Genomic DNA, 27,608 nt, shown 5'->3' with positions numbered 1-27,608 from the left:
TGGTTGAACCAACAATTCTAACCTTCTTCCTATGACCTAATGGAATTAAGAATGCTACTCTCCATCCCAACACCTACTGAGAATGGTGAGGAACCAACAATTCTAACCTTCTTCCCATGACCTAATGGAATTAAGAATGCTACTCTCCATCCCAACACCTGAGGAACTGAGAATGCTGTGGAACCAACAATTCTAACCTTCTTCCCATGACCTAATGGGATGGAGAGTAGAATTCTTAATTCCAACACCTGAGGAACTGAGAATGCTGTGGAACCAACAATTCTAACCTTCTTCCCATGACCTAATGGAATTAAGAATTCTACTCTCCATCCCAACACCTGAGGAACTGAGAATGCTGTGGAACCAACAATTCTAACCTTCTTCCCATGACCTAATGGAATTAAGAATTCTACTCTCCATCCCAACACCTACTGAGAATGTGGTGGAACCAACAATTCTAACCTTCTTCCCATGACCTAATGGAATTAAGAATGCTACTCTCCATCCGAGGAACTGAGAATGTGGTTGAACCAACAATTCTAACCTTCTTCCTATGACCTAATGGAATTAAGAATTCTACTCTCCATCCCAACACCTACTGAGAATGGTGAGGAACCAACAATTCTAACCTTCTTCCTATGACCTAATGGAATTAAGAATGCTACTCTCCATCCTAGGAACTGAGAATGTGGTTGAACCAACAATTCTAACCTTCTTCCCATGACCTAATGGAATTAAGAATGCTACTCTCCATCCCAACAACCTGAGGAACTGAGAATGCTGTGGAACCAACAATTCTAACCTTCTTCCCATGACCTAATGGAATTAAGAATGCTACTCTCCATCCGAGGAACTGAGAATGTGGTTGAACCAACAATTCTAACCTTCTTCCTATGACCTAATGGAATTAAGAATTCTACTCTCCATCCCAACACCTACTGAGAATGGTGAGGAACCAACAATTCTAACCTTCTTCCCGTGACCTAACGGAATGAAGAATGCTACTCTCAGGGAGAATGCAACCGACCCCTATATGTGGACATTGACTCTTTGCTTCTTTTTGTGTTCCTGTAGAGAACAATGTCTGGATAGTGAGGTTACATCATATAAATGAAGGTGTATATATATCATTTCGTGCTTTTTTTTTTTTTTTCCTTCGTTCATGTCTCATTACGGGCTCAGAGTGCAGTCCAGTGCCAGTGACGATGCCATCAGACATGCAGCAGAAGCCTCGCAGGCATGCATCATGCTGTCTTTCAAGCCACGGTTCTGCGGTGACATTGAGGACTTACCTTTATGGTCGGCCGGGGTACGGAGAGCCCCTGTCTATTCAGGAGATATTTCATTAGCATTCGACAGAAAATGTTCATTTTTTTTGTTTCCTTTTTTAATGAGGATTTCTCAATGTTTCAACCCTGTGCATCTATGGAACAGCAGGCAGTAAAACCATGATACAAAATTTATTTCATGCTCGGTTGTGTTTGCATAACATTGTGCATGCATCTTTGCTCGAGGAGGGTTCAGTTGCATACAATACTGTCCTTGGTTCTCTTTGTGTTCTTCAGAGTCCCCAGCGTTAAAGTAACACATTTTCATTTGTTTAAATCCATAATCATCATTTTAATAAGAACAATCTTTTAAGAAGAAGATTCATATTAGATTAGTTTTTTTGTTTTTGTTTTTTTTTCCTATATACACACCGATAAAATACAATAGAGCCTTGACTGCAAAATAAATCTAGATCCTCCGCTCCTGTTGGGAATCTAGGTCCCTGGTTTCACAAGCATGCCAACAGAGACGTTTAAATAAATGTGCCCCGGCGGGGGGGGCAGTCGTTCTTGGTGTCGATCTATCGATGATGTACAGTATGTAGGTGTGGTCAATATGACCGATGGCTGCTGATTGCACGTATCTTATGAGCTATTGGTCTGTGTACAAAATAAGCAACCAAGAGCAAATAATTATGCAGTTTTCCAATGTTTTTTACATTTTGCTACATAATGTATGTAAAATTAAAGAGCTTTTAAATGAAAATATATGCCTTTAAGGGAATGTACAAATCCCGGTTTGTTTAATCTTATTATACATCATGCAATCCATGCGAGACAGAAATGTATAAAACTATTCTCCTACAGTTTGTTACGCTCGGCCGTAGAAACGCCTGCATCTCCATACTGAACTAGTGTGGGGGCCTCAGCTGGTGAAGCACTGTCCTTTATATCCTGCGCAGAGTAGACTTGCTGGCCCTCTGGGGGTTCCGCCAAGGTGAGTCCTGGCCATTTCTGCCGCGCCAACATCCCAAATGACTGACTCTCTGCCTCTGCTTGCATATATTTAGCAATGACAGGACGCCCTTTGCAAAAACATCCCTGTAAAGAACACAACGGAAACTTAGCATCTTCCACCAAGCATCTTCTACCAAGACTTTTAAAGAAAGAAGAGAGAAGAGAAGCGGTACATGCAGAGGCGGGTCCAATGGAGTTATTTTCCCCCATGCAGTCAGCCAGAACTGAGCGCTCATTGCATCTGAGTATTGCTTTCTAATGTATTGGGCGCCCATGCAACCATTCATCCTACTGCGCTTGTGCAGACTCTCGCAGGGTTCCTATGGCTCATTAATAATCCTGAGAAATAGCGAATCTTCAATCGTTTCCCGATATTTCCTGCAGCCAGCGGATCCAATATCAGCCCAGATAAACACTCTACCAGTATGACAATTGGCCACTTAAATAGACATGATTAGATGCATCCGCCCTTCTTCATATAAACCAGTATCATGCAGTGTATGGCCCACCAGTAATCTATGTAATGCCCACTCGCTATGCAACGCTTTGTACCCTACTCATAAGCAGCGCCCATGAAGAATATCATGGAACAAGACATCTTGGAGGCTGATTACTCATTTAGCTACTGATCCATGCTAGCAGATGGATGGGTTGATGTACCTAGAACCTCTTAACAAGATAAGGAGAATTCAAGTCCCAGAAGAATGTTCATGGCAACGGTTTGTTGGCTACTCTCTTATAGAACCTGGGCATCTTTTTAACCTTCCATTGGAATATGGAATGCAAAGTACAGCAGGGAATCGGAAAACAGAATGGACTAAAGAATGAAGTCACTCGAGCAGCAGGGTGTCCATGCACTGTCATGCTGAGAGTCGTATCACTTGGCAACATTATCCACCGGGCCATCTATGAACAACTAGGGAGAAATTAAAAGCACTTTTACTCCACCAAGCATCAAAACCATCAGCTATTCAGTACACTTGTAACCTGCTTTCTTACTAGTCTTGGGGTGGCTTCTGTATCATGGATGGGTGCAAGAGTTTTTTTAGGGTTCTATCGCTGGCAACACATGAAGACGGATTTTGGGACAGGAGAAGTGTGTAAATCTCTATATAGTTGTACTATCTCTACCTTATTGCGTGACATCTACCTTCTACAAATTCCTGGCTGAAATGGCATCTTGGATACATATAAAGCAGACTGATCTGCACATTAACTGGGACCTTTGTATTTTCCTGGATTTTAGAAATGTAAAGGCTTCGATGGCAGATCCAAAATACCCTTGTAGTGGCTCAGGGTAATCCAAGCTACTGTCTGGTACATCTACAATGCAGGCTCCAAGGCTATCCCCATTTTTTTTAGGGAAATGCCAAGAACGGCATCTGATGCTACTGAAACCGAGATCACAATGCTCATTTACTGGAATCATAGAAGCATAAATGTATTCAGGTTGTATGACAGATCTACAGATGTACGTCTATAGAAACCGAAATGCATCTCTAGTTAAACCCAGAGGACTTAATTTCCCTTTACTGAAACCTGGAGGTCTAGATTCTCCTCTAGTGAAATCCAGAGGTCTAGAGTAGCTTCACCCCTAGCGAAATCCAGAGGTCCCGACTGACTCAGAGATCTGATCTCCAGTGCCAGTGATACATATGATAGGACGAATGTAGCATCTCCTAGTTTTGGTACGTTCCATGCACGTGGTACTGGACTGATTCCTTCTGTTGCCATAGTGATACAACCCATTAGCTTGCGCGGAACGAGAGAGCATGCAGCCATATTGTTGCTTGCAGACATGCACATAATTACGGCTCAGCAAGTTCACACAGTAACAGACAATGGAATAAGGAACAGACAATAACAATGTTTGGAACAGACATCTGATGGGCCACAAAAAGTGCTGACATTTACCGAGTGGATTCCTTTTCCTCCGCTCCCAGATTGCTTCTTGTATCAATTACAGTATGAGAGACAATTCGTACCTCCATTAGAGAAGCCTCATAATGAATTGAACAGCAAGAGCAAGGCCCCAAGCTAGTACTGGTTAATGACCTACGTGCAGTAAAATGAGGGAAATGGACAGATTAGCCTGTCCTGATTGTCTCCAATTCATAGAAATATCTATCGACTGCACCGAAGCAGAAAAGAGAATAGAGTGGACATTAGCTGGGGACATTACTGGGGTAAATCAGTGTGTATGTTCTCTTGTTTTCTGATCAGGAGGGGTTACAATCAGTGCAATGAAGTCAGTGAGCTATGTTATATATGAACTCGTAGGCAGATGGCTGTTCGTATGATCTACTTGTAGGAGACTGTGTCCTAATGTTGGGTGGCACCTCTATTGCCGCTGCTAATAAGATGCTGACAACCCTGTGGGTAGGTAACCCCAAAATGATTCCCAGTGGCAACATGGCTGGAGGACCGTACTGAAGAAGTTGCCCGCAGGCACACTTCGTCAGATTCTGGTGCCATACACGTGAGACCCAAGTGGATCCTGTGCAACATGGAAAAGCCACAATATTGGCTTATAACTATTGCCCTCTCACCCCCCACCTCAAAACTGGACCCTGTATTATTGGTACTGATGAGACCTTGAATATGACGAGACCTTGCTGGTCCTGACCAATGTGGCAACTGTATTGAGTCATGTGCGTGTATCTGGAGTCCATTGTCTTGGGTACTGCGTGAATATTGAGTATCTACAGCTACGTCTATCTATTTCAAACCACTTCTACATACCCTTCCTTATTCCTCCATCAGGTGGGCTCGGGTATTCCTCTGGTGTAAGGAGAAAGTAGGGCCCACCTTTCTCACGAGTGCTAGACTGCATAAAGGACAGGGCCTCATCGGGCGTTATAGTCTGGTCTATGTGGGGGCAGTCTTCGTTTGCCAACGCCGCCTTGGCCACCTCTCCGTTCACTTTGGAATCTTCAAATATATAAGCAGAATGCTATTGGAAACACTTGATCGTAGTGAGAGAAGAATGTTAGATTTGGGAGCTATGTGGAGCTACGAGCTGTGTGAGAAAGGAACCGGTTATCTTCCAATTACACTTAAGGGAGGAAAAATTATTAAAAATAAAATGGGGGTTATTCATTTAGACAAAAACCACAGTGAAAAGAAAATTCCCATAGTGGTTCGTCAAAGAAGTAACAACTTGTGATTAAAAGAAAATTGATGTTGAAGCTGCTGTTTAATGTGTAGCTCATACCATGCCGATGGGTGGGCTCGGGACTGGCGCATATGGCAATAACGGAGTTCTCGATCAAGGCAAGTTAACCAAATCATTTTAAATGCAATGTAAATGTAAGCAGAGGTGGTGGCAGCAAAATGTTTGAATTGAAGTTAGTTGGGGTGATATGCTAGTTTAGCAATGTGGGTCTTGAGAGTGATAAAAAAGCAATTTAGTCTACATGGATGGCTGGGGTTTTGACCAGATGAAACTAAAAAAATCTTTAGAAAGCAAATGCTCTGGTTATATGTCAGATTATCCTCTTCCTCCTTGTAATGACTTATGCCTGGTGGTTATATGAGAAGATGATCCTCAGCCTTAACGTGACTTGTGCCTGTCCTATGGTGGTTATATTAGAAGATGATCCTTTGCCCTATAGGGACTTGTTCCCGTCCTATCATGGTTATATGAGAAGATGATCCTCGGCCCTATAGTGACTTGTGCCGTCCTATCATGGTTATATGAGAAGATGATCGTTCGCCCTATAGTGACTTGTGCCCGTCCCGTCATGGTTATATGAGAAGATGATCCTTGGCCCTAAAGTGACTTGTGCCCGTCCTATAATATTTATATGAGAAGATGACCCTTCGCCCTATAGTGACTTGTGCCTGTCCTATCCTGGTTATATGAGAAGATAATGCTTCGCCCTAAAGTGACCTGTGCCCGTCCTATCTTGGGTATATGAGAAGATGATCCTTTGCCCTATAGTGACTTGTGCACGTCCCATCATGGTTATATGAAAAGATGATCCTTCGCACTATAGTGACTTGTGCCCGTCCCATAATATTTATATGAGAAGATGATCCTTCGCCCTATAGTGACTTGTGCCCGTCCTATCTTGGGTATATGAGAAGATTAACCTTAGCCCTATAGTGACTTGTGCCCGTCCTATCATGGTTATATGAGAAGATGATCCTTCGCCCTATAGTGACTTGTGCCCGTCCTATCATGGTTATATGAGAAGATGATCCTTCGCCCTATAGTGACTTGTGCCCGTCCCGTCATGGTTATATGAGATGATCCTTCGCCCTATAGTGACTTGTGCCCGTCCTATAATATTTATATGAGAAGATGACCCTTCGCCCTATAGTGACTTGTGCCTGTCCCATAATATTTATATGAGAAGATGACCCTTCGCCCTATAGTGACTTGTGCCTGTCCCATAATATTTATATGAGAAGATGATCCTTCGCCCTATAGTGACTTGTGCCCGTCCTATAATATTTATATGAGAAGATGACCCTTCGCCCTATAGTGACTTGTGCCTGTCCCATAATATTTATATGAGAAGATGATCCTTCGCCCTATAGTGACTTGTGCCCGTCCTATCATGGTTATATGAGAAGATGATCCTTCGCCCTATAGTGACTTGTGCCCGTCCCGTCATGGTTATATGAGAAGATGATCCTTCGCCCTATAGTGACTTGTGCCCGTCCTATAATATTTATATGAGAAGATTAACCTTAGCCCTATAGTGACTTGTGCCCGTCCTATCATGGTTATATGAGAAGATGATCCTTCGCCCTATAGTGACTTGTGCCTGTCCCATAATATTTATATGAGAAGATGATCCTTCACCCTATTGTGACTTGTGCCCGTCCTATCTTGGGTGTATGAGAAGGGTATAATTTGCAGGTTATAGCCGTGCAGCTATAATTAGGCAACTTGCCCTTTATTGCAGACCCATCTCACTCCTCTTCCTCATTAGATTTTATTAAAAATTAATTGGCACAAACGATTGGGCGAAAACAAGAACCCTGTATTTTGTATGGGATTCCTCACAGAATCACAGTTATGCTGGGGCTGTGGGGTGGCTATTATTAAAAAAAAAATATATATATATATGATATTTGCAAATACCCTTCAGTTACATGACCTGCAGCCTTGTGCCTTTATATGGGGGGCACAGAACCCCTCAGTGACTGCTAATATCCTTATCATTTACAGTAGGGGGTACAGTATCCCTTATAATACATGAGTGATACTCAGAGTTCCCTGTATAACTCAGCCTGCAGCCTTGTGCCTTTATATGGGGGGCACAGAACCCCTCAGTGACTGCTAATATCCTTATCATTTACAGTAGGGGGTACATTATCCCTTATAATACATGAGTGATACTCAGAGTTCCCTGTATAACTCAGCCTGCAGCCTTGTGCCTTTATATGGGGGGCACAGAACCCCTCAGTGACTGCTAATATCCTTATCATTTACAGTAGGGGGTACATTATCTTGCTAATGGTTGGCTTTCCCGGTTGCCATGGCTTTGTGTGGGTATCACTAAATGAATGTAGATGAGGAGAGACCATTGTGCGGTTGGTAGGGGGAGACCAGAGCTACAGATGGGCTTTCAGGCTTCATCTGTGTGTCCATCTGTCCGTTGGTGTCTGTTACATCTGTACTCGGCTCTGTCATTGAGGGGTTAATATAGATTTAGGGGGAAACCCTGCCCCGCCCTACGTACCCCGACCCCTTGGTGCCCTGTTAGCTGTTTAGTTGGACAATGATCCCGTTATATGGTGGGAGTTATAGTTCTGTATACAAGATATGATGAGATTGTCATGGTGTGGGCAGGGCCCCAAGGCTCTGGTTCCATAATTGGTGGGAAGGTTAAGGGTTAAGTTGGCCTGGGACATGGCTGTGTAGCCAGTGTGAGTGCATATGGACATTAGACCTCTAGCTGAGCTCCATAGGAGGTGAGACACTGTGTGTGAGAGACATCTCTGGAACATGTACATAAGTGAGAGTGCTGTGTGTGAGAGACATCTCTATAACATGTACGTAGGTGAGACTGTCACACTGTGTGTGTGAGAGACATCTCTATAACATGTACGTAGGTGAGACTGTCACACTGTGTGTGTGAGAGACATCTCTATAACATGTACGTAGGTGAGACTGTCACACTGTGAGAGACATCTCTATAACACGTACGTAGGTGAGACTGTCACACTGTGTGTGTGAGAGACATCTCTATAACATGTACGTAGGTGAGACTGTCACACTGTGTGTGTGAGAGACATCTCTATAACACGTACATAGGTGAGAGTGCTGTGTGTGAGAGACATCTCTATAACACGTATGTAGGTGAGAGTGCCACACTGTGTGTGAGAGACATCTCTATAACACGTATGTAGGTGAGAGTGCTGTGTGTGAGAGACATCTCTATAACACGTATGTAGGTGAGAGTGCCACACTGTGTGTGAGACATCTCTATAACATGTACGTAGGTGAGACTGTCACACTGTGTGTGAGAGACATCTCTATAACACGTACGTAGGTGAGAGTGCTGTGTGTGTGAGAGACATCTCTATAACACGTATGTAGGTGAGAGTGCCACACTGTGAGAGACATCTCTATAACACGTACGTAGGTGAGACTGTCACACTGTGTGTGTGAGAGACATCTCTATAACACGTACGTAGGTGAGACTGTCACAGTGTGTGAGAGACATCTCTATAACACGTACGTAGGTGAGACTGTCACAGTGTGTGAGAGACATCTCTATAACACGTACGTAGGTGAGAGTGCTGTGTAGGTTCTGTAGCGCTATATATCAGGTGGGCACAATGCTCTGTGAGATATAACTGCCCTACTACTGGTAGAAAAGCTGGACACAATGCTCTGTGAGATATAACTGCCCCACTACTGGTAGAAAAGCTGGACACAATGCTCTGTGAGATATAACTGCCCCACTACTGGTAGTAATGCTGGGCACAATGCTCTGTGAGATATAACTGCCCTACTACTGGTAGTAATGCTGGGCACAATGCTCTGTGAGATATAACTGCTCTACTACAGGTAGTAATGCTGGGCACAATGCTCTGTGAGATATAACTGCTCTACTACTGGTAGTAATGCTGGGCACAATGCTCTGTGAGATATAACTGCCCCACTACTGGTAGTAATGCTGGGCACAATGCTCTGTGAGATATAACTGCCCCACTACAGGTAGTAATGCTGGGCACAATGCTCTGTGAGATATAACTGCTCTACTACAGGTAGTAATGCTGGGCACAATGCTCTGTGAGATATAACTGCCCCACTACTGGTAGTAATGCTGGGCACAATGCTCTGTGAGATATAACTGCCCTACTACAGGTAGTAATGCTGGGCACAATGCTCTGTGAGATATAACTGCTCTACTACAGGTAGTAATGCTGGGCACAATGCTCTGTGAGATATAACTGCCCTACTACTGGTAGTAAAGCTGGGCACAATGCTCTGTGAGATATAACTGCCCCACTACTGGTAGTAATGCTGGGCACAATGCTCTGTGAGATATAACTGCCCCACTACTGGTAGTAATGCTGGGCACAATGCTCTGTGAGATATAACTGCCCTACTACAGGTAGTAATGCTGGGCACAATGCTCTGTGAGATATAACTGCTCTACTACAGGTAGTAATGCTGGGCACAATGCTCTGTGAGATATAACTGCCCTACTACTGGTAGTAAAGCTGGGCACAATGCTCTGTGAGATATAACTGCCCCACTACTGGTAGTAATGCTGGGCACAATGCTCTGTGAGATATAACTGCCCTACTACTGGTAGTAAAGCTGGGCACAATGCTCTGTGAGATATACACATGAACTGCTACTGGTAGTAAAGCTGGGCACAATGCTCTGTGAGATATACACATGAACTGCTACTGGTAGTAATGCTGGGCACAATGCTCTGTGAGATATAACTGCCCCACTACTGGTAGTAATGCTGGGCACAATGCTCTGTGAGATATACACATGAACTGCTACTGGTAGTAATGCTGGGCACAATGCTCTGTGAGATATAACTGCCCCACTACTGGTAGTAATGCTGGGCACAATGCTCTGTGAGATATACACATAAACTACTACAGGTAGTAATGCTGGGCACAATGCTCTGTGAGATATAACTGCCCCACTACTGGTAGTAATGCTGGGCACAATGCTCTGTAAGATATACACATGAACTGCTACTGGTAGTAATGCTTGGCACAATGCTCTGTGAGATATACACATGAACTGCTACTGGTAGTAATGCTGGGCACAATGCTCTGTGAGATATACACATGAACTACTACTGGTAGTAATGCTGGGCACAATGCTCTGTGAGATATACACATGAACTACTACTGGTAGTAATGCTGGGCACAATGCTCTGTGAGATATACACATGAACTACTACTGGTAGTAATGCTGGGCACAATGCTCTGTGAGATATACACATGAACTACTACTGGTAGTAATGCTGGGCACAATGCTGAGTAAGTCTGGGAAATGGATCTCAGGGCTTTGTGGGCGGGACTCCTAATATGGTGGGAATTAGACCTCTAGGCTCCATGGTCCCTTAAGTAGAATAGAGCTCTGGTCTGTTGATATAGATTGTCATATTATATATAGCGTTAGAGCTCAGGGCTCTATAGTTTGATATAGATTGTCATTTATGGGCGTTAGAGCTCAGGGCTCTATAGTTTAATATAGACTGTAATATTATATGTGGGCGTTAGAGCTCGGGGCTTTATAGTTTGATATAGATTGTCATTTATGGGCGTTAGAGCTCAGGGCTCTATAGTTTGATATAGATTGTCATGCTATATGTAGTCTTTAGAGCTCTGGTCTCTGTAGTTTGGCAATCCTTTGACATAGATTGTTATACTATATGTGGGTGTTAGAGCTCTGGGCTCTCTCTATAGTTTGATATAGATTGTCATAGTATATACAGTGTTAGAGCTCAGGGCTATGTAGTTTAATATAGATTGTCATACTGTATGTGGGCGTTGGAACTCTGGGCTCTATACTTTGATATAGATTGTCATATATGGGCGTTAGAGCTCAGGGCTCTATAGTTTGATATAGATTGTCATAGTATATACAGTGTTAGAGCTCAGGGCTATGTAGTTTAATATAGATTGTCATACTGTATGTGGGCGTTGGAACTCTGGGCTCTATACTTTGATATAGATTGTCATATATGGGCGTTAGAGCTCAGGGCTCTATAGTTTGATATAGATTGTCATAGTATATACAGTGTTAGAGCTCAGGGCTATGTAGTTTAATATAGATTGCCATACTGTATGTGGGCGTTGGAACTCTGGGCTCTATACTTTAATATAGATTGTAATACAATTAGTGGGTGTTAGAACTCAGGGCTCTACAGTTTGATATAGATTGTCATTTATGGGCATTAGAGCTCAGGGCTCTATAGTATAATATACTGTAGATTGTCATACTATGGGTGGGTGTTAGAGCTCAGGGTGCTATAGTTTTACATAGATTGTCATAATACATGCGGCATTAGAACTCTGGGCTCTATTCTTTGAGATCGATTGTCACACTACATGTGGGTGTTAGAGCTTGGGGCTCCATAGTTTGATATAGATTGTTATACTGTATGCGGGTGTTAGAGCTCTGGGGCTCAATGATGTGTCCGTAGGTGGGAGTTAAGCCCCTAGTTTCTATAGTTGTACAATAAGGGGTGTTGCCATGGTTACTTTGCCCAATGGTGAGTGCAATAGAATGTAAGAGAGAGGCCAGGATCAGGCCCAGCATGTACCCCCGATACACGTCTGTAGCCAAATCTACATTCCCTTACGCCATGGCCCTACCCACCCGATCCGAGACCCACTTACACTGCCCAAGGGCGGCGCCACTTTGCCCACCTATGAGATGTTGGTTTGGGGCAGAGCAAATAAAAGCAGAAATATTTCATGTACAGAAATACGGGTACAATGGGTTGGGATGAACTGGCAGAGAGAAACAAACTGCCACCCCCTTACCCATCTGGGGCAAATCTCCCCAGTTCATCAGATGACCCCAATGTTGTTGAGGAATATTGCCCAGAGGGGGGGGTAAGAGTGGCAGTTGGCTTCTTGTTGCCACTGGCGGCATGCATGGCATGGAAACATATTCCACTAAAATGATTGGTCAGAATCATTTTCCCACAATCCCTGCACAGTGTGTCTTCCATTCACAGCCCGACGGAGACGGAGACGGGGACGGAGACGGGGACGGGTGGGGAACTTGCTGGTGAATTACTGGGCACAACCAATGGGTGGCGTCGGTGCGAGACACAAACACACAGATATGGGGGGGGGCACTTATCCATTCTGTAGCGCAACAAACACCTTCCGGGGTAATTGGCTTGTTTCTTCCCATAGAACGCAGCGGATATTCCGGAAAGCCTGACCCCCCCCCCCCCCCACAGAAACGAGGAATATCCAACCTGCCACCTACTAGCTGCACTACAGCTCCCATGATGCCCTGAGATGCAGGGAGGCAAAGGTTGGCTGTCCCTAATAGAGCTAATTACCCCCCCCCCCAAGAGCTGCCCTGCTGATGCCCCATGAGTAGAGGTAGATTATGGGCTGAAACTGCTCTCATAGAACTGAGAAATGACACTATTACCCCCCCGGCCCGTGCCCATTGGCCGCTAATACTGAGCCTGGGCATTGCACAACGACGGGTACATCCACGCTGCCATTGTCACACACACACACGAGTAACCTGATTGGCCATTGGCTCCCTTAACCCTTCCCGGTCCAGTCGCTGGATGAGCTAATCTCTATGTATATTGGGTTGCCGGCATGCAGTACAAGTTCTACAGAACCTACGTCTACGTTGGACTCCTAGTGAGTTACTTGTGCTGTTGCGACTCATGAAGCTAAATAGCTGCCCCTGACGGATACACACGGGTCCAGTTCAGCACCTTTAGTCCTTCCAACCCGAACGCCCGGCCCATTGGCCGCTACCTCCCCGTGGGCCGGAATACGCAAATAGAAGTTTGATTCCTACGGCTCTGAAGCCCTAAACACTACAGGCTGGCCTTAAGTGCCTGGTTGCCCCTCGTGGCGTCGGCCCGGGGGAAGGAATGGATCAAAGCGCTAGCCGTTTGCTACGGAGTCGGACTCTACGCGCAATGGGCGGGGCCTCTCAGATGGACATCCCCCTCAGCGGTTTCCTACCTGCTCTGTTAATTTCTAAAATCTCTTCCTGGGCGAGCGGGCAAGTGTCGCTCTGGGTGCTGTGGTGCGGAGAGTTCACCACCGACTTGCAATAATTGGGGGACCCCAGTTGCGGGGGGCGGGGGATATGCTTCTTTTTTTTCTTTGGTAGCTTCTGCTTGGCCATGGCTAGAGAATAGTACATTCCGAAGTTGTTGACGATGACGGGCACGGGCATGGCGATGGTCAGCACGCCGGCCAGGGCACACAGCGCCCCCACCAGCATCCCCGACCAAGTCTTGGGGTACATGTCTCCGTAGCCCAGCGTCGTCATGGTCACCACCGCCCACCAGAAGCCGATGGGGATGTTTTTGAACTGGGTGTGTTCGCTGGCGCTGGGGTCGTTGGGGTTAGCACCTATCCGCTCGGCGTAGTAGATCATGGTGGCGAAGATCAGCACCCCCAGCGCCAGGAATATAATGAGCAGCAAGAACTCGTTGGTGCTGGCCCGGAGGGTGTGACCCAGAACCCGCAGGCCCACAAAATGCCGGGTCAGCTTGAAAATCCGTAGGATCCGGACAAAGCGGACCACCCGCAGGAAGCCCAGGACGTCCTTAGCAGCTTTGGAAGACAGGCCGCTGAGCCCCACCTCCAGGTAGAACGGCAGGATGGCCACGAAGTCAATGATGTTCAACGTGTTCTTGATGAACTCCACCTTGTTGGGGCAGAAGGTGATCCTCATGAGGAACTCGAAGGTGAACCAGACCACGCACACCCCCTCGATGTAGGTCAGGAAGGCCTCCGTCTCCGACTCCCTGTAGAACCTCAACTGGGTCTCGTTCCCCACCACCTCCGTCTCCGTCTTGTTCACGATGGGATTGAAGGTCTCGTGGGTCTCCAGGCAGAAGGTGGTGATGGAGACCAGGATGAAGAAGAGCGAGGCAAATGCCACGTACTGGAAGGGAAGCGGAGAGACAAGTGGTTATGGGGGAGAGTAGGCCATTGGGGGGGTCAGAACATACAGCTTATTGTGTGCCCAGAGCATTCCTTCTCTGTATATTTGTATTTATACATATGGGTAGGAGGTGCCATAGTGTTTCCCTTAGACAGTACAGTATGGGGGTACAGCTTATTGTGTGCCCAGAGCATTCCCTCTCTGTATATTTGTATTTATACATATGGGTAGGGGGTGCCATAGTGTTTCCCTTAGACAGTACAGTATGGGGGTACAGCTTATTGTGTGCCCAGAACATTCCCTCTCTGTATATTTGTATTTATACATATGGGTAGGGGGTGCCATAGTGTTTCCCTTAGACAGTACAGTATGGGGGTACAGCTTATTGTGTGCCCAGAGCATTCCTTCTCTGTATATTTGTATTTATACATATGGGTAGGGGGTGCCATAGTGTTTCCCTTAGACAGTACAGTATGGGGGTACAGCTTATTGTGTGCCCAGAACATTCCCTCTCTGTATATTTGTATTTATACATATGGGTAGGGGGTGCCATAGTGTTTCCCTTAGACAGTACAGTATGGGGGTACAGCTTATTGTGTGCCCAGAACATTCCTTCTCTGTATATTTGTATTTATACATATGGGTAGGGGGTGCCATAGTGTTTCCCTTAGACAGTACAGTATGGGGGTACAGCTTATTGTGTGCCCAGAACATTCCCTCTCTGTATATTTGTATTTATACATATGGGTAGGGGGTGCCATAGTGTTTCCCTTAGACAGTACAGTATGGGGGTACAGCTTATTGTGTGCCCAGAACATTCCCTCTCCGTATATTTACACCCAGGGGAGGGAGCTGCCATGTTGCTCAGTACCGGTTCCTATGGACACAGGAGATGTTGCAGAGGGTAAATGGGTCCTTTCTCCAGCCGGGGAGATGTGGGGGTGACCCTAGCAAGGAATGCTGGGAGTTCTGCCTATGAGGCCGGGGTGACCTTCCTACACGCCCTTCAGGCTCCTCTTCCTCCGACTCCCCAGCAAATTCTCAGTTAAATCAGTAAAATGCTGATGTTTTTCCCCGAGATTCGCTGGGAAGGGGTTGCCGTAGAAACAGGGAGCTTATCTGCAGCGACACCATGAATCCCATTGGCCGAGGGATGGGGGGGGCTTATCAATGTGCCGGAAGGGGCTAATCCTCCAGAACCAGCGCTTCAGCTAAGGGTCCAATAACCCCAAGGGGCACATTCACAGAACCCTAATGGGCTAATGAGCGCAGGGTGCTAAGGGGGCAGATATACGGGTGGCAAGAAAGCAGATATATGGGTGCTATGGGGGCAGAGATATAGGCGCCAAGGGGGCAGAGATATAGGCGCCAAGGGGGCAGAGATATAGGCGCCAAGGGGGCAGAGATATAGGCGCCAAGGGGGCAGAGATATAGGCGCCAAGGGGGCAGAGATATAGGCGCCAAGGGGGCAGAGATATGGGCGCCAAGGGGGCAGATATAGGGGTGCCCTACTGGTCTGATGTCACTCTGTAATGGGGGTGCGGGATGGGTACCCTATAGATGATCCCTTGACATCATGTAATGTGGGAACAGTCCAATCAGGGTGCCATTTGGGGGCATATTAAGAAAATTGATTGGGCAAACTGTGGGGCATTTGTGCTGTTGGGATACATAGCAGGGCAGTTCCCACTCAGAAATGTAGAGGGCAAGTTGCCTTTAATTCCTACAGTGTCTGTGGTCAACTGATCCCCCCCCCCCAAGGACTAAACTGGTACAACCCAACCCTTCATCCTTCCCATAGCAGTGAGTATGGGGGGGTCAGTCTGGGGGTCTCTCCATACAATCACCCCCCCCCCCCCCCACTGAGGGGATATGAGCTGCTCCTGGGTACAATTCTGACCGGGGCAGAAAAACCATGTTGGTGCCTCAGGAGTCGGTTAGTAACTGTCACTTCCCAACCTGTCAGTCAGGGCTTCTAACAGCCCCATACGGGGGCAACAAAATCATCAGCGCGACCCCCTAGGGGCCCCTACTGTACAATAATAATCTGAGGGGAAGTATCTGTGTCACTGAGAGGCAACTCCCCCTTCTAGGGCAGGGACCCCCAACCCTCCTTGCCCAATAACTACCCCATGCTAGTAACTGCCATACCGATACCTACCCCGCGCTAGTAACTGCCATACCGATACCTACCCCATGCTAGTAACTGCCATACCGATACCTACCCCATGCTAGTAACTGCCATACCGATACCTACCCCATGCTAGTAACTGCCATACCGATACCTACCCCATGCTAGTAACTGCCATACCGATACCTACCCCGCGCTAGTAACTGCCATACCGATACCTACCCCATGCTAGTAACTGCCATACCGATACCTACCCCGCGCTAGTAACTGCCATACCGATACCTACCCCATGCTAGTAACTGCCATACCGATACCTACCCCATGCTAGTAACTGCCATACCGATAACTACCCCATGCTAGTAACTGCCATACCGATACCTACCCCACGCTAGTAACTGCCATACCGATACCTACCCCACGCTAGTAACTGCTATACCGATACCTACCCCATGCTAGTAACTGCCATACCGATACCTACCCCATGCTAGTAACTGCCATACCGATACCTACCCCACGCTAGTAACTGCTATACCGATACCTACCCCATGCTAGTAACTGCCATACCGATACCTACCCCACGCTAGTAACTGCCATACCGATACCTACCCCACGCTAGTAACTGCCATACCGATACCTACCCCACGCTAGTAACTGCCATACCGATACCTACCCCATGCTAGTAACTGCCATACCGATACCTACCCCATGCTAGTAACTGCCATACCGATACCTACCCCACGCTAGTAACTGCCATACCGATACCTACCCCACGCTAGTAACTGCTATACCGATACCTACCCCATGCTAGTAACTGCCATACCGATACCTACCCCATGCTAGTAACTGCTATACCGATACCTACCCCATGCTAGTAACTGCCATACCGATACCTACCCCACGCTAGTAACTGCCATACCGATACCTACCCCACGCTAGTAACTGCCATACCGATACCTACCCCACGCTAGTAACTGCCATACCGATACCTACCCCATGCTAGTAACTGCCATACCGATACCTACCCCATGCTAGTAACTGCCATGCCGATACCTACCCCGCGCTAGTAACTGCCATACCGATACCTACCCCGCGCTAGTAACTGCCATGCCGATACCTACCCCGCGCTAGTAACTGCCATACCGATACCTACCCCATGCTAGTAACTGCCATGCCGATACCTACCCCGCGCTAGTAACTGCCATACCGATACCTACCCCACGCTAGTAACTGCCATACCGATACCTACCCCGCGCTAGTAACTGCCATACCGATACCTACCCCGCGCTAGTAACTGCCATACCGATACCTACCCCGCGCTAGTAACTGCCATACCGATACCTACCCCATGCTAGTAACTGCCATACCGATACCTACCCCACGCTAGTAACTGCCATACCGATACCTACCCCGCGCTAGTAACTGCCATACCGATACCTACCCCACGCTAGTAACTGCCATACCGATACCTACCCCGCGCTAGTAACTGCTATACCGATACCTACCCCACGCTAGTAACTGCCATACCGATACCTACCCCACGCTAGTAACTGCCATACAGGTAGTTGCGCCGCTGCGCATTAACGAGCCAATCCGGTCCTTTATCTGATGGAATTGGAAGCTTGGATTGGCCCATGTATGGCCGCCTTAACCTTTAGTGCCAGAACCTTTCCAATCTGGCCCCTGCCTGGGGCAACTGGGCAAGCTGGGGTAGTGCCAGTTACTGGCATGAATCCTGCACCGTTGGCAGTGCCCTCCCTGCGGGGGTTGGAGCGGAGCCTGTGCCCCCCCACTTCTCTCTCTCATTACGGGAACTGGGCCACAACTTCTAATTAGATCTCCTGCTCGGTAATTAATATCTTCCCTCCTCCGCTCCTGGGCCGGGGGGTCCGACGGGCCTTGTGGGGATTCACTTGTCTTACTTACAGGGAGGTGCCGGACTCTCTCCCCGGCCCGGTATCTCCCAGTGCTCCCTCCCTGGCCCGGTATCTCCCAGTGCTCCCGGCCCGGTATCTCCCAGTGCTCCCTCCCCGGCCCGGTATCTCCCAGTGCTCCCGGCCCGGTATCTCCCAGTGCTCCCTCCCCGGCCCGGTATCTCCCAGTTCTCTCTCCCCGGCCCGGTATCTCCCAGTGCTCCCTCCCCGGCCCGGTATCTCCCAGTGCTCCCTCCCCGGCCCGGTATCTCCCAGTTCTCTCTCCCCGGCCCGGTATCTCCCAGTTCTCCCTCCCCGGCCCGGTATCTCCCAGTTCTCCCTCCCCGGCCCGGTATCTCCCAGTGCTCCCTCCCCGGCCCGGTATCTCCCAGTTCTCCCTCCCCGGCCCGGTATCTCCCAGTTCTCCCTCCCCGGCCCGGTATCTCCCAGTGCTCCCTCCCCGGCCCGGTATCTCCCAGTGCTCCCGGCCCGGTATCTCCCAGTTCTCTCTCCCCGGCCCGGTATCTCCCAGTTCTCCCTCCCCGGCCCGGTATCTCCCAGTGCTCCCTCCCCGGCCCGGTATCTCCCAGTGCTCCCTCCCCGGCCCGGTATCTCCCAGTTCTCTCTCCCCGGCCCGGTATCTCCCAGTGCTCCCTCCCCGGCCCGGTATCTCCCAGTGCTCCCTCCCCGGCCCGGTATCTCCCAGTGCTCTCTCCCCGGCCCGGTATCTCCCAGTGCTCCCTCCCCGGCCCGGTATCTCCCAGTGCTCCCTCCCCGGCCCGGTATCTCCCAGTGCTCCCTCCCCGGCCCGGTATCTCCCAGTTCTCTCTCCCCGGCCCGGTATCTCCCAGTTCTCTCTCCCCGGCCCGGTATCTCCCAGTTCTCTCTCCCCGGCCCGGTATCTCCCAGTGCTCTCTCCCCGGCCCGGTATCTCCCAGTGCTCCCTCCCCGGCCCGGTATCTCCCAGTTCTCTCTCCCCGGCCCGGTATCTCCCAGTTCTCTCTCCCCGGCCCGGTATCTCCCAGTGCTCTCTCCCCGGCCCGGTATCTCCCAGTGCTCCCTCCCCGGCCCGGTATCTCCCAGTGCTCTCTCCCCGGCCCGGTATCTCCCAGTGCTCCCTCCCCGGCCCGGTATCTCCCAGTGCTCCCTCCCCGGCCCGGTATCTCCCAGTGCTCTCTCCCCGGCCCGGTATCTCCCAGTGCTCCCTCCCCGGCCCGGTATCTCCCAGTGCTCCCGGCCCGGTATCTCCCAGTGCTCCCTCCCCGGCCCGGTATCTCCCAGTTCTCTCTCCCCGGCCCGGTATCTCCCAGTGCTCCCTCCCCGGCCCGGTATCTCCCAGTGCTCCCTCCCCGGCCCGGTATCTCCCAGTTCTCTCTCCCCGGCCCGGTATCTCCCAGTTCTCCCTCCCCGGCCCGGTATCTCCCAGTTCTCCCTCCCCGGCCCGGTATCTCCCAGTGCTCCCTCCCCGGCCCGGTATCTCCCAGTTCTCCCTCCCCGGCCCGGTATCTCCCAGTTCTCCCTCCCCGGCCCGGTATCTCCCAGTGCTCCCTCCCCGGCCCGGTATCTCCCAGTGCTCCCGGCCCGGTATCTCCCAGTTCTCTCTCCCCGGCCCGGTATCTCCCAGTTCTCCCTCCCCGGCCCGGTATCTCCCAGTGCTCCCTCCCCGGCCCGGTATCTCCCAGTGCTCCCTCCCCGGCCCGGTATCTCCCAGTTCTCTCTCCCCGGCCCGGTATCTCCCAGTGCTCCCTCCCCGGCCCGGTATCTCCCAGTGCTCCCTCCCCGGCCCGGTATCTCCCAGTGCTCCCTCCCCGGCCCGGTATCTCCCAGTGCTCCCTCCCCGGCCCGGTATCTCCCAGTGCTCCCTCCCCGGCCCGGTATCTCCCAGTTCTCTCTCCCCGGCCCGGTATCTCCCAGTTCTCTCTCCCCGGCCCGGTATCTCCCAGTTCTCTCTCCCCGGCCCGGTATCTCCCAGTGCTCTCTCCCCGGCCCGGTATCTCCCAGTGCTCCCTCCCCGGCCCGGTATCTCCCAGTGCTCCCTCCCCGGCCCGGTATCTCCCAGTTCTCTCTCCCCGGCCCGGTATCTCCCAGTTCTCTCTCCCCGGCCCGGTATCTCCCAGTGCTCTCTCCCCGGCCCGGTATCTCCCAGTGCTCCCTCCCCGGCCCGGTATCTCCCAGTGCTCTCTCCCCGGCCCGGTATCTCCCAGTGCTCCCTCCCCGGCCCGGTATCTCCCAGTGCTCTCTCCCCGGCCCGGTATCTCCCAGTGCTCCCTCCCCGGCCCGGTATCTCCCAGTGCTCCCTCCCCGGCCCGGTATCTCCCAGTGCTCCCTCCCCGGCCCGGTATCTCCCAGTGCTCCCTCCCCGGCCCGGTATCTCCCAGTGCTCCCTCCCCGGCCCGGTATCTCCCAGTGCTCCCTCCCCGGCCCGGTATCTCCCAGTGCTCCCTCTGTCTCAGTACCACTCACTCCCTGGCCCAGTAACGGTTCTGGCAGGGAAGCTGCCGGCCCAGTATCTCCCAGTGAGGGTTCTGGGGGGGAAGCTGCCGGCCCAGTATCTCCCAGTGAGGGTTCTGGGGGGGAAGCTGCCGGCCCAGTATCTCCCAGTGAGGGTTCTGGCGGGGAAGCTGCCGGCCCAGTATCTCCCAGTGAGGGTTCTGGGGGGGAAGCTGCCGGCCCAGTATCTCCCAGTGAGGGTTCTGGGGGGGAAGCTGCCGGCCCAGTATCTCCCAGTGAGGGTTCTGGGGGGGAAGCTGCCGGCCCAGTATCTCCCAGTGAGGGTTCTGGGGGGGGAAGCTGCCGGCCCAGTATCTCCCAGTGAGGGTTCTGGGGGGGAAGCTGCCGGCCCAGTATCTCCCAGTGAGGGTTCTGGGGGGGAAGCTGCTGGCCCAGTATCTCCCAGTGAGGGTTCTGGCAGGGAAGCTGCCGGCCCAGTATCTCCCAGTGAGGGTTCTGGGGGGGAAGCTGCCGGCCCAGTATCTCCCAGTGAGGGTTCTGGGGGGGAAGCTGCCGGCCCAGTATCTCCCAGTGAGGGTTCTGGGGGGGAAGCTGCCGGCCCAGTATCTCCCAGTGAGGGTTCTGGGGGGGAAGCTGCCGGCCCAGTATCTCCCAGTGAGGGTTCTGGGGGGGAAGCTGCCGACCCAGTATCTCCCAGTGAGGGTTCTGGGGGGGAAGCTGCCGGCCCAGTATCTCCCAGTGAGGGTTCTGGGGGGGAAGCTGCCGACCCAGTAGTGCCAAGATGGTGCCAAGGAGGCTGAATGGCGGCTGATAGGGGGCGGGGCATAGAATGAGCCCTGAGCAGCCTCTGCAATGCGTTGCCACAGGCGTTGCTAAGCGACATTACCATAACAACTCATCTAGAAATCCAGGATTGAGGGGCATGGATAATCACTTGGCTCCAGTAGAAGTGGCACAAACTGCCCCTGTGTATGTAGATGCCCCTTTTCCCACTGAGCCCTGGGCATTGGGGCACAGGATGGCACCCACTGTGAGGGTGCCCTGGGTGGGTGCCCGCTGTGAGGGTGCCCTGGGTGGGTGCCTGCTGTGAGGGTGCCCTGGGTGGCTGCCCTGGGTGGGTGCCCGCTGTGAGGGTGCCCTGGGTGGGTGCCCGCTGTGAGGGTGCCTGCTGTGAGGGTGCCCTGGGTGGGTGCCCGCTGTGAGGGTGCCCGCTGTGAGGGTGCCTGCTGTGAGGGTGCCCTGGGTGGGTGCCCGCTGTGAGGGTGCCTGCTGTGAGGGTGCCCTGGGTGGGTGCCCGCTGTGAGGGTGCCTGCTGTGAGGGTGCCCTGGGTGGGTGCCCTGGGTGGGTGCCCTGGGTGGGTGCCCTGGGTGGGTGCCCGCTGTGAGGGTGCCTGCTGTGAGGGTGCCCTGGGTGGGTGCCCGCTGTAAGGGTGCCCTGGGTGGGTGCCTGCTGTGAGGGTGCCTGCTGTGAGGGTGCCTGCTGTGAGGGTGCCCTGGGTGGGTGCCCGCTGTGAGGGTGCCTGCTGTGAGGGTGCCCTGGGTGGGTGCCCTGGGTGGGTGCCCGCTGTGAGGGTCCCCTGGGTGGGTGCCTGCTGTGAGGGTGCCTGCTGTGAGGGTGCCCTGGGTGGGTGCCCGCTGTAAGGGTGCCCTGGGTGGGTGCCCGCTGTGAGGGTGCCCTGGGTGGGTGCCCGCTGTGAGGGTGCCCTGGGTGCCAGTCTGTGCCATATCTCGCCGTTCCCCGGATACGGGGGAGTCGTTGCTACCGAAGCCCCTAACTTGCTGCCACGTGCAGCTGCTCTTGGAATGGGAGCCAATTAGCGACAGTGTGAAACACTAACGAGCAATCAGGCCGAGTTGACAGAGAGCCCAATTAGCCCTGTGATAGACAGCTGCAAATCTCCCCCAGGGGGCGCTCAGGGGCTTCCCATAATGCACCTGGCGGAGAGGGAAGTCGCAGGGTAACGGGGGGTGCAACCCTACTGAACCCCAACATTTCAGGGCCTTGGAAAACACCCCCATAAACAGCTTTGGTTTATGCCATTCTGCCGCATTCTGCACTGGCAACCTGGGGGTACTGGGAATGCTGGGGGGGGGGGGCTGTTTGTGCCTCTGGGTACTGGGAATGCCAGGGGGGCTGTAAGGTGCCACAGACAGTCACTATTTATTGGGCTGGGGGGGGGCTGTTTGTGCCTCTGGGTACTGGGAATGCCAGGGGGGGCTGTAAGGTGCCACAGACAGTCACTATTTATTGGGCTGGGGGGGGGGTGTTTGTGCCTCTGGGTACTGGGAATGCCAGGGGGGGCTGTAAGGTGCCACAGACAGTCACTATTTATTGGGCTGGGGGGGGGCTGTTTGTGCCTCTGGGTACTGGGAATGCCAGGGGGGCTGTAAGGTGCCACAGACAGTCACTATTTATTGGGCTGGGGGGCTGTTTGTGCCTCTGGGTACTGGGAATGCCGGGGGGGGGCTGTAAGGTGCCACAGACAGTCACTATTTATTGGGCTGGGGGGGGGGGCTGTTTGTGCCTCTGGGTACTGGGAATGCCAGGGGGGCTGTAAGGTGCCACAGACAGTCACTATTTATTGGGCTGGGGGGGGGGGGGCTGTTTGTGCCTCTGGGTACTGGGAATGCCAGGGGGGCTGTAAGGTGCCACAGACAGTCACTATTTATTGGGCTGGGGGGGGGGGCTGTTTGTGCCTCTGGGTACTGGGAATGCCAGGGGGGCTGTAAGGTGCCACAGACAGTCACTATTTATTGGGCTGGGGGGGGGGCTGTTTGTGCCTCTGGGTACTGGGAATGCCAGGGGGGCTGTAAGGTGCCACAGACAGTCACTATTTATTGGGCTGGGGGGGGCTGTTTGTGCCTCTGGGTACTGGGAATGCCGGGGGGGCTGTAAGGTGCCACAGACAGTCACTATTTATTGGGCTGGGGGGGGGGGGGCTGTTTGTGCCTCTGGGTACTGGGAATGCCAGGGGGCTGTAAGGTGCCACAGACAGTCACTATTTATTGGGCTGGGGGGGGGCTGTTTGTGCCTCTGGGTACTGGGAATGCCAGGGGGGCTGTAAGGTGCCAGAGACAGTCACTATTTATTGGGCTGGGGGGGCTGTTTGTGCCTCTGGGTACTGGGAATGCCAGGGGGGCTGTAAGGTGCCACAGACAGTCACTATTTATTGGGCTGGGGGGGGGCTGTTTGTGCCTCTGGGTACTGGGAATGCCAGGGGGGCTGTAAGGTGCCACAGACAGTCACTATTTATTGGGCTGGGGGGGGGCTGTTTGTGCCTCTGGGTACTGGGAATGCCGGGGGGGGGGGGCTGTAAGGTGCCACAGACAGTCACTATTTATTGGGCTGGGGGGGGGGGGGGCTGCCTGAGATGCTAGTCTTGTAATGGGAATATAACCCAATAGGAGGGCTATGAGAGGAGACAATGGAGGCCAATGCACCGTTATAGAGACCATAAGGCAATTCCATGCAGAATTTATTACATAAAGGAAGGTGCCCCTGCCCCTAGGGATTATGGGTAGCCGTATGAATGCACATGGGCTGCGCTTACACTCTGAACTACAACTCCCAGCATCCCCAGCCAGGGCCCTTGGGAGTAACACACAGGTGCTGGCACTCTCCCAGAGCCAATTAAATCTCTTACTCATTAATTGATTCCCCATTTGCAGTTTATTCAGACCAGTAAGTCATCCACCTAATTAAATGCTCATTAATTCCCATTACATAAGGAATGAATCTGGAAAACCCCCCAGGCCAATTAGCGGGGTTGTTGGGAGGGGGATACGCGTTGGGGTCAGCTCTGAGCACCATGTGACCAGTAACGCCCAATCACGCCCACTGTTTGCCCCAGATAGCGGCTGGTTCATGGGGTCCCCCACCCAGTGGCGCCTATGCCCCCCGTTACCCTAGGATCCAATCAGCCCACATTGCCCAGCGCATTCAGTAACTCCCGGCACCCTCTGTGCTACTTCACATATTCACCAAATCTGCTTTGGCTCTTGCCCCTCCCTCACCCATAATGCCCCGGGCACAGGCAATATGCCTTCTTCATATGAGCCAAATCTGCCCCCAGTGGCTGGCGCTCCCTCGGAATGTGTGGGGCAGGGGGCTATTAGAGGATGCCAGCGAATGCCCCATGGCAAACCGCCGTATTTCATTAGCGGGCAAGCGCGGCCATAGTATCCATGGGAGGGCGCTCTCCTCCCAGCATGCACTTGGCTAGCATAGTTAATATGTACAGAGGGGGCCACACACCCCAATGTGCCACAAATACAAGTTTAACCCATTGATTAGGGACTGGCACAAACGCAGTGTCCCCGGGGGGACAAAAGCCCAACAAAATGGGACTTTATGGGTCAGAACCAGCCCCAAGGCTTCTGTAGGGCCAGTGTACTGTATTTATTGGCATATAATGTACTGGGGGTGGGGCTGGGGGGGCAACTTGTGCCAATACCGCCTTGTGCCAATACAGGAACCCACCCTGTGCCAATACAGGAACCCATCCAATACAGGAGCCCATCCTTGTGCCAATACCACCCTGTGCCAATACAGGAACCCACCCTGTGCCAATACAGGAACCCATCCAATACAGGAGCCCACCCTGTGCCAAAACATCCTTGTGCTAATACCACCCTGTGCCAATACAGGAACCCACCCTGTGCCAATACAGGAACCCATCCTGTGCCAAAACCACCTTGTGCCAATACCACCCTGTGCCAATACCACTCTGTGCCAATACAGGAACCCACCCTGTGCCAATACAGGAACCCATCCAATACAGGAGCCCACCCTGTGCCAAAACATCCTTGTGCCAATACCACCCTGCGCCAATACAGGAACCCACCCTGTGCCAATACAGGAACCCATCCTGTGCCAAAACCACCTTGTGCCAATATCACCCTGTGCCAATACCACTCTGTGCCAATACAGGAACCCACCCTGTGCCAATACAGGAACCCATCCAATACAGGAGCCCACCCTGTGCCAAAACATCCTTGTGCCAATACCACCCTGTGCCAATACAGGAACCCACCCTGTGCCAAAACCACCTTGTGCCAATACCACCCTGTGCCAATACCACTCTGTGCCAATACAGGAACCCATCCTGTGCCAATACCACCTTGTGCCAATACCACCTTGTGCCAATACCACCCTGTGCCAATACCACCCTGTGCCAATACAGGAACCCACCCATATAGGCACTCCCCCGGCCCCGTATTCCATATAGGCGCTCCTCCCGGCCCCATACTCCATAAAGGCGCTCCCTCCGGCCCCGTATTCCATATAGGCGCTCCTCCCGCCACCGTATTCCATATAGGCGCTCCCCTGGCCCCGTATTCCATATAGGCGCTCCTCCCGGCCCCGTATTCCATATAGGCGCTCCCCCGGCCCCGTATTCCATATAGGCGCTCCTCCCGGCCCCGTATTCCATATAGGCGCTCCTCCCGGCCCTGTATTCCATATAGGCACTCCCCGGCCCCGTATTCCATATAGGCGCTCCCCCGGCCCCGTATTCCATATAGGCGCTCCTCCCGGCCCCATACTCCATATAGGCGCTCCCCCCGGCCCCGTACTCCATATAGGCGCTCCCCCGGCCCCGTATTCCATATAGGCGCTCCCCCCGGCCCCGTATTCCATATAGGCGCTCCCCCGGCCCCGTATTCCATATAGGCGCTCCTCCCGGCCCTGTATTCCATATAGGCACTTCCCCGGCCCCGTATTCCATATAGGCGCTCCCCTGGCCCCGTATTCCATATAGGCGCTCCCCTGGCCCCGTATTCCATATAGGCGCTCCTCCGGCCCCATACTCCCTATAGGCGCTCCCCCCGGCCCCATAAGGTGCTCCCCCGGCCCCGTACTCCATATAGGCGCTCCCCCCGGCCCCGTATACATATAGGCGCTCCCGCGGCCCCGTACTCCATATAGGCACTCCCCCGGCCCCGTACTCCATATAGGCGCTCCTCCCGGCCCCATACTCCCTATAGGCGCTCCCCCCGGCCCCATAAGGTGCTCCCCCGGCCCCGTACTCCATATAGGCCGCTCCCCCGGCCCCGTATACATATAGGCGCTCCCGCGGCCCCGTACTCCATATAGGCACTCCCCCCAGCCCCGTATTCCATATAGGCGCTCCTCCCGGCCCCATACTCCATATAGGCGCTCCCCCCGGCCCCGTATTCCATATAGGCGCTCCTCCCGCCACCGTATTCCATATAGGTGCTCCCCTGGCCCCGTATTCCATATAGGCGCTCTTCCCGGCCCCGTATTCCATATAGGCGCTCCCCTGGCCCCGTATTCCATATAGGCGCTCCTCCCGGCCCCGTATTCCATATAGGCACTCCCCGGCCCCGTATTCCATATAGGCGCTCCTCCCAGCCCCATACTCCATATAGGCGCTCCCCCCGGCCCCGTACTCCATATAGGCGCTCCCCCGGCCCCGTACTCCATATAGGCGCTCCCCCGGCCCCGTATTCCATATAGGCGCTCCTCCCGGCCCCATACTCCCTATAGGCGCTCCCCCCGGCCCCATAAGGTGCTCCCCTGGCCCCGTATTCCATATAGGCGCTCCTCCCGGCCCCGTATTCCATATAGGCACTCCCCGGCCCCGTATTCCATATAGGCGCTCCTCCCGGCACCGTATTCCATATAGGTGCTCCCCTGGCCCCGTATTCCATATAGGCGCTCCTCCCGGCCCCGTATTCCATATAGGCGCTCCCCCGGCCCCGTA

General features: G+C 52.2%; 1 protein-coding gene across 1 annotated transcript; it reads right to left on the bottom strand.

Annotated features, from left to right (window-relative positions):
- Positions 1-1,138: 1,138 nt before the first annotated feature.
- On the bottom strand, positions 1,139-26,834 carry kcnc1 (potassium channel, voltage gated Shaw related subfamily C, member 1). The gene is made up of 4 exons (XM_031900652.1): positions 26,075-26,834; positions 13,458-14,408; positions 5,028-5,216; positions 1,139-2,369 (listed from the first exon to the last, which is right to left on the bottom strand). Exons 1-4 carry the CDS (start codon positions 26,832-26,834, stop codon positions 2,335-2,337), a joined length of 1,935 nt encoding a protein of 644 aa, XP_031756512.1. The 3' UTR covers positions 1,139-2,334.
- Between the last annotated feature and the right edge of the window lie 774 nt (positions 26,835-27,608).

The sequence above is a fragment of the Xenopus tropicalis genome, chromosome 4 (genome assembly GCF_000004195.4).
Source record: "Xenopus tropicalis strain Nigerian chromosome 4, UCB_Xtro_10.0, whole genome shotgun sequence".
Classification (NCBI taxonomy): Eukaryota; Metazoa; Chordata; class Amphibia; order Anura; family Pipidae; genus Xenopus; species Xenopus tropicalis.
This window is presented reverse-complemented; position numbering and strand designations above follow the sequence as displayed.

Excerpts from the sequence above, each read along its gene's own strand:
- kcnc1 (XM_031900652.1), bottom strand. The coding sequence starts at position 26,834 with ATGGAGTACGGGGCCGGGGGAGTGCCTATATGGAGTACGGGGCCGCGG. Across the intron at positions 14,409-26,074 it reads CCGGGGGAGTGCCTATATGG|CTCCGCTTCCCTTCCAGTAC; the intron begins GTGGGTTCCTGT and ends AACCACTTGTCT. Across the intron at positions 5,217-13,457 it reads TTTAGAAATTAACAGAGCAG|ATTCCAAAGTGAACGGAGAG; the intron begins GTAGGAAACCGC and ends ATATATTTGAAG.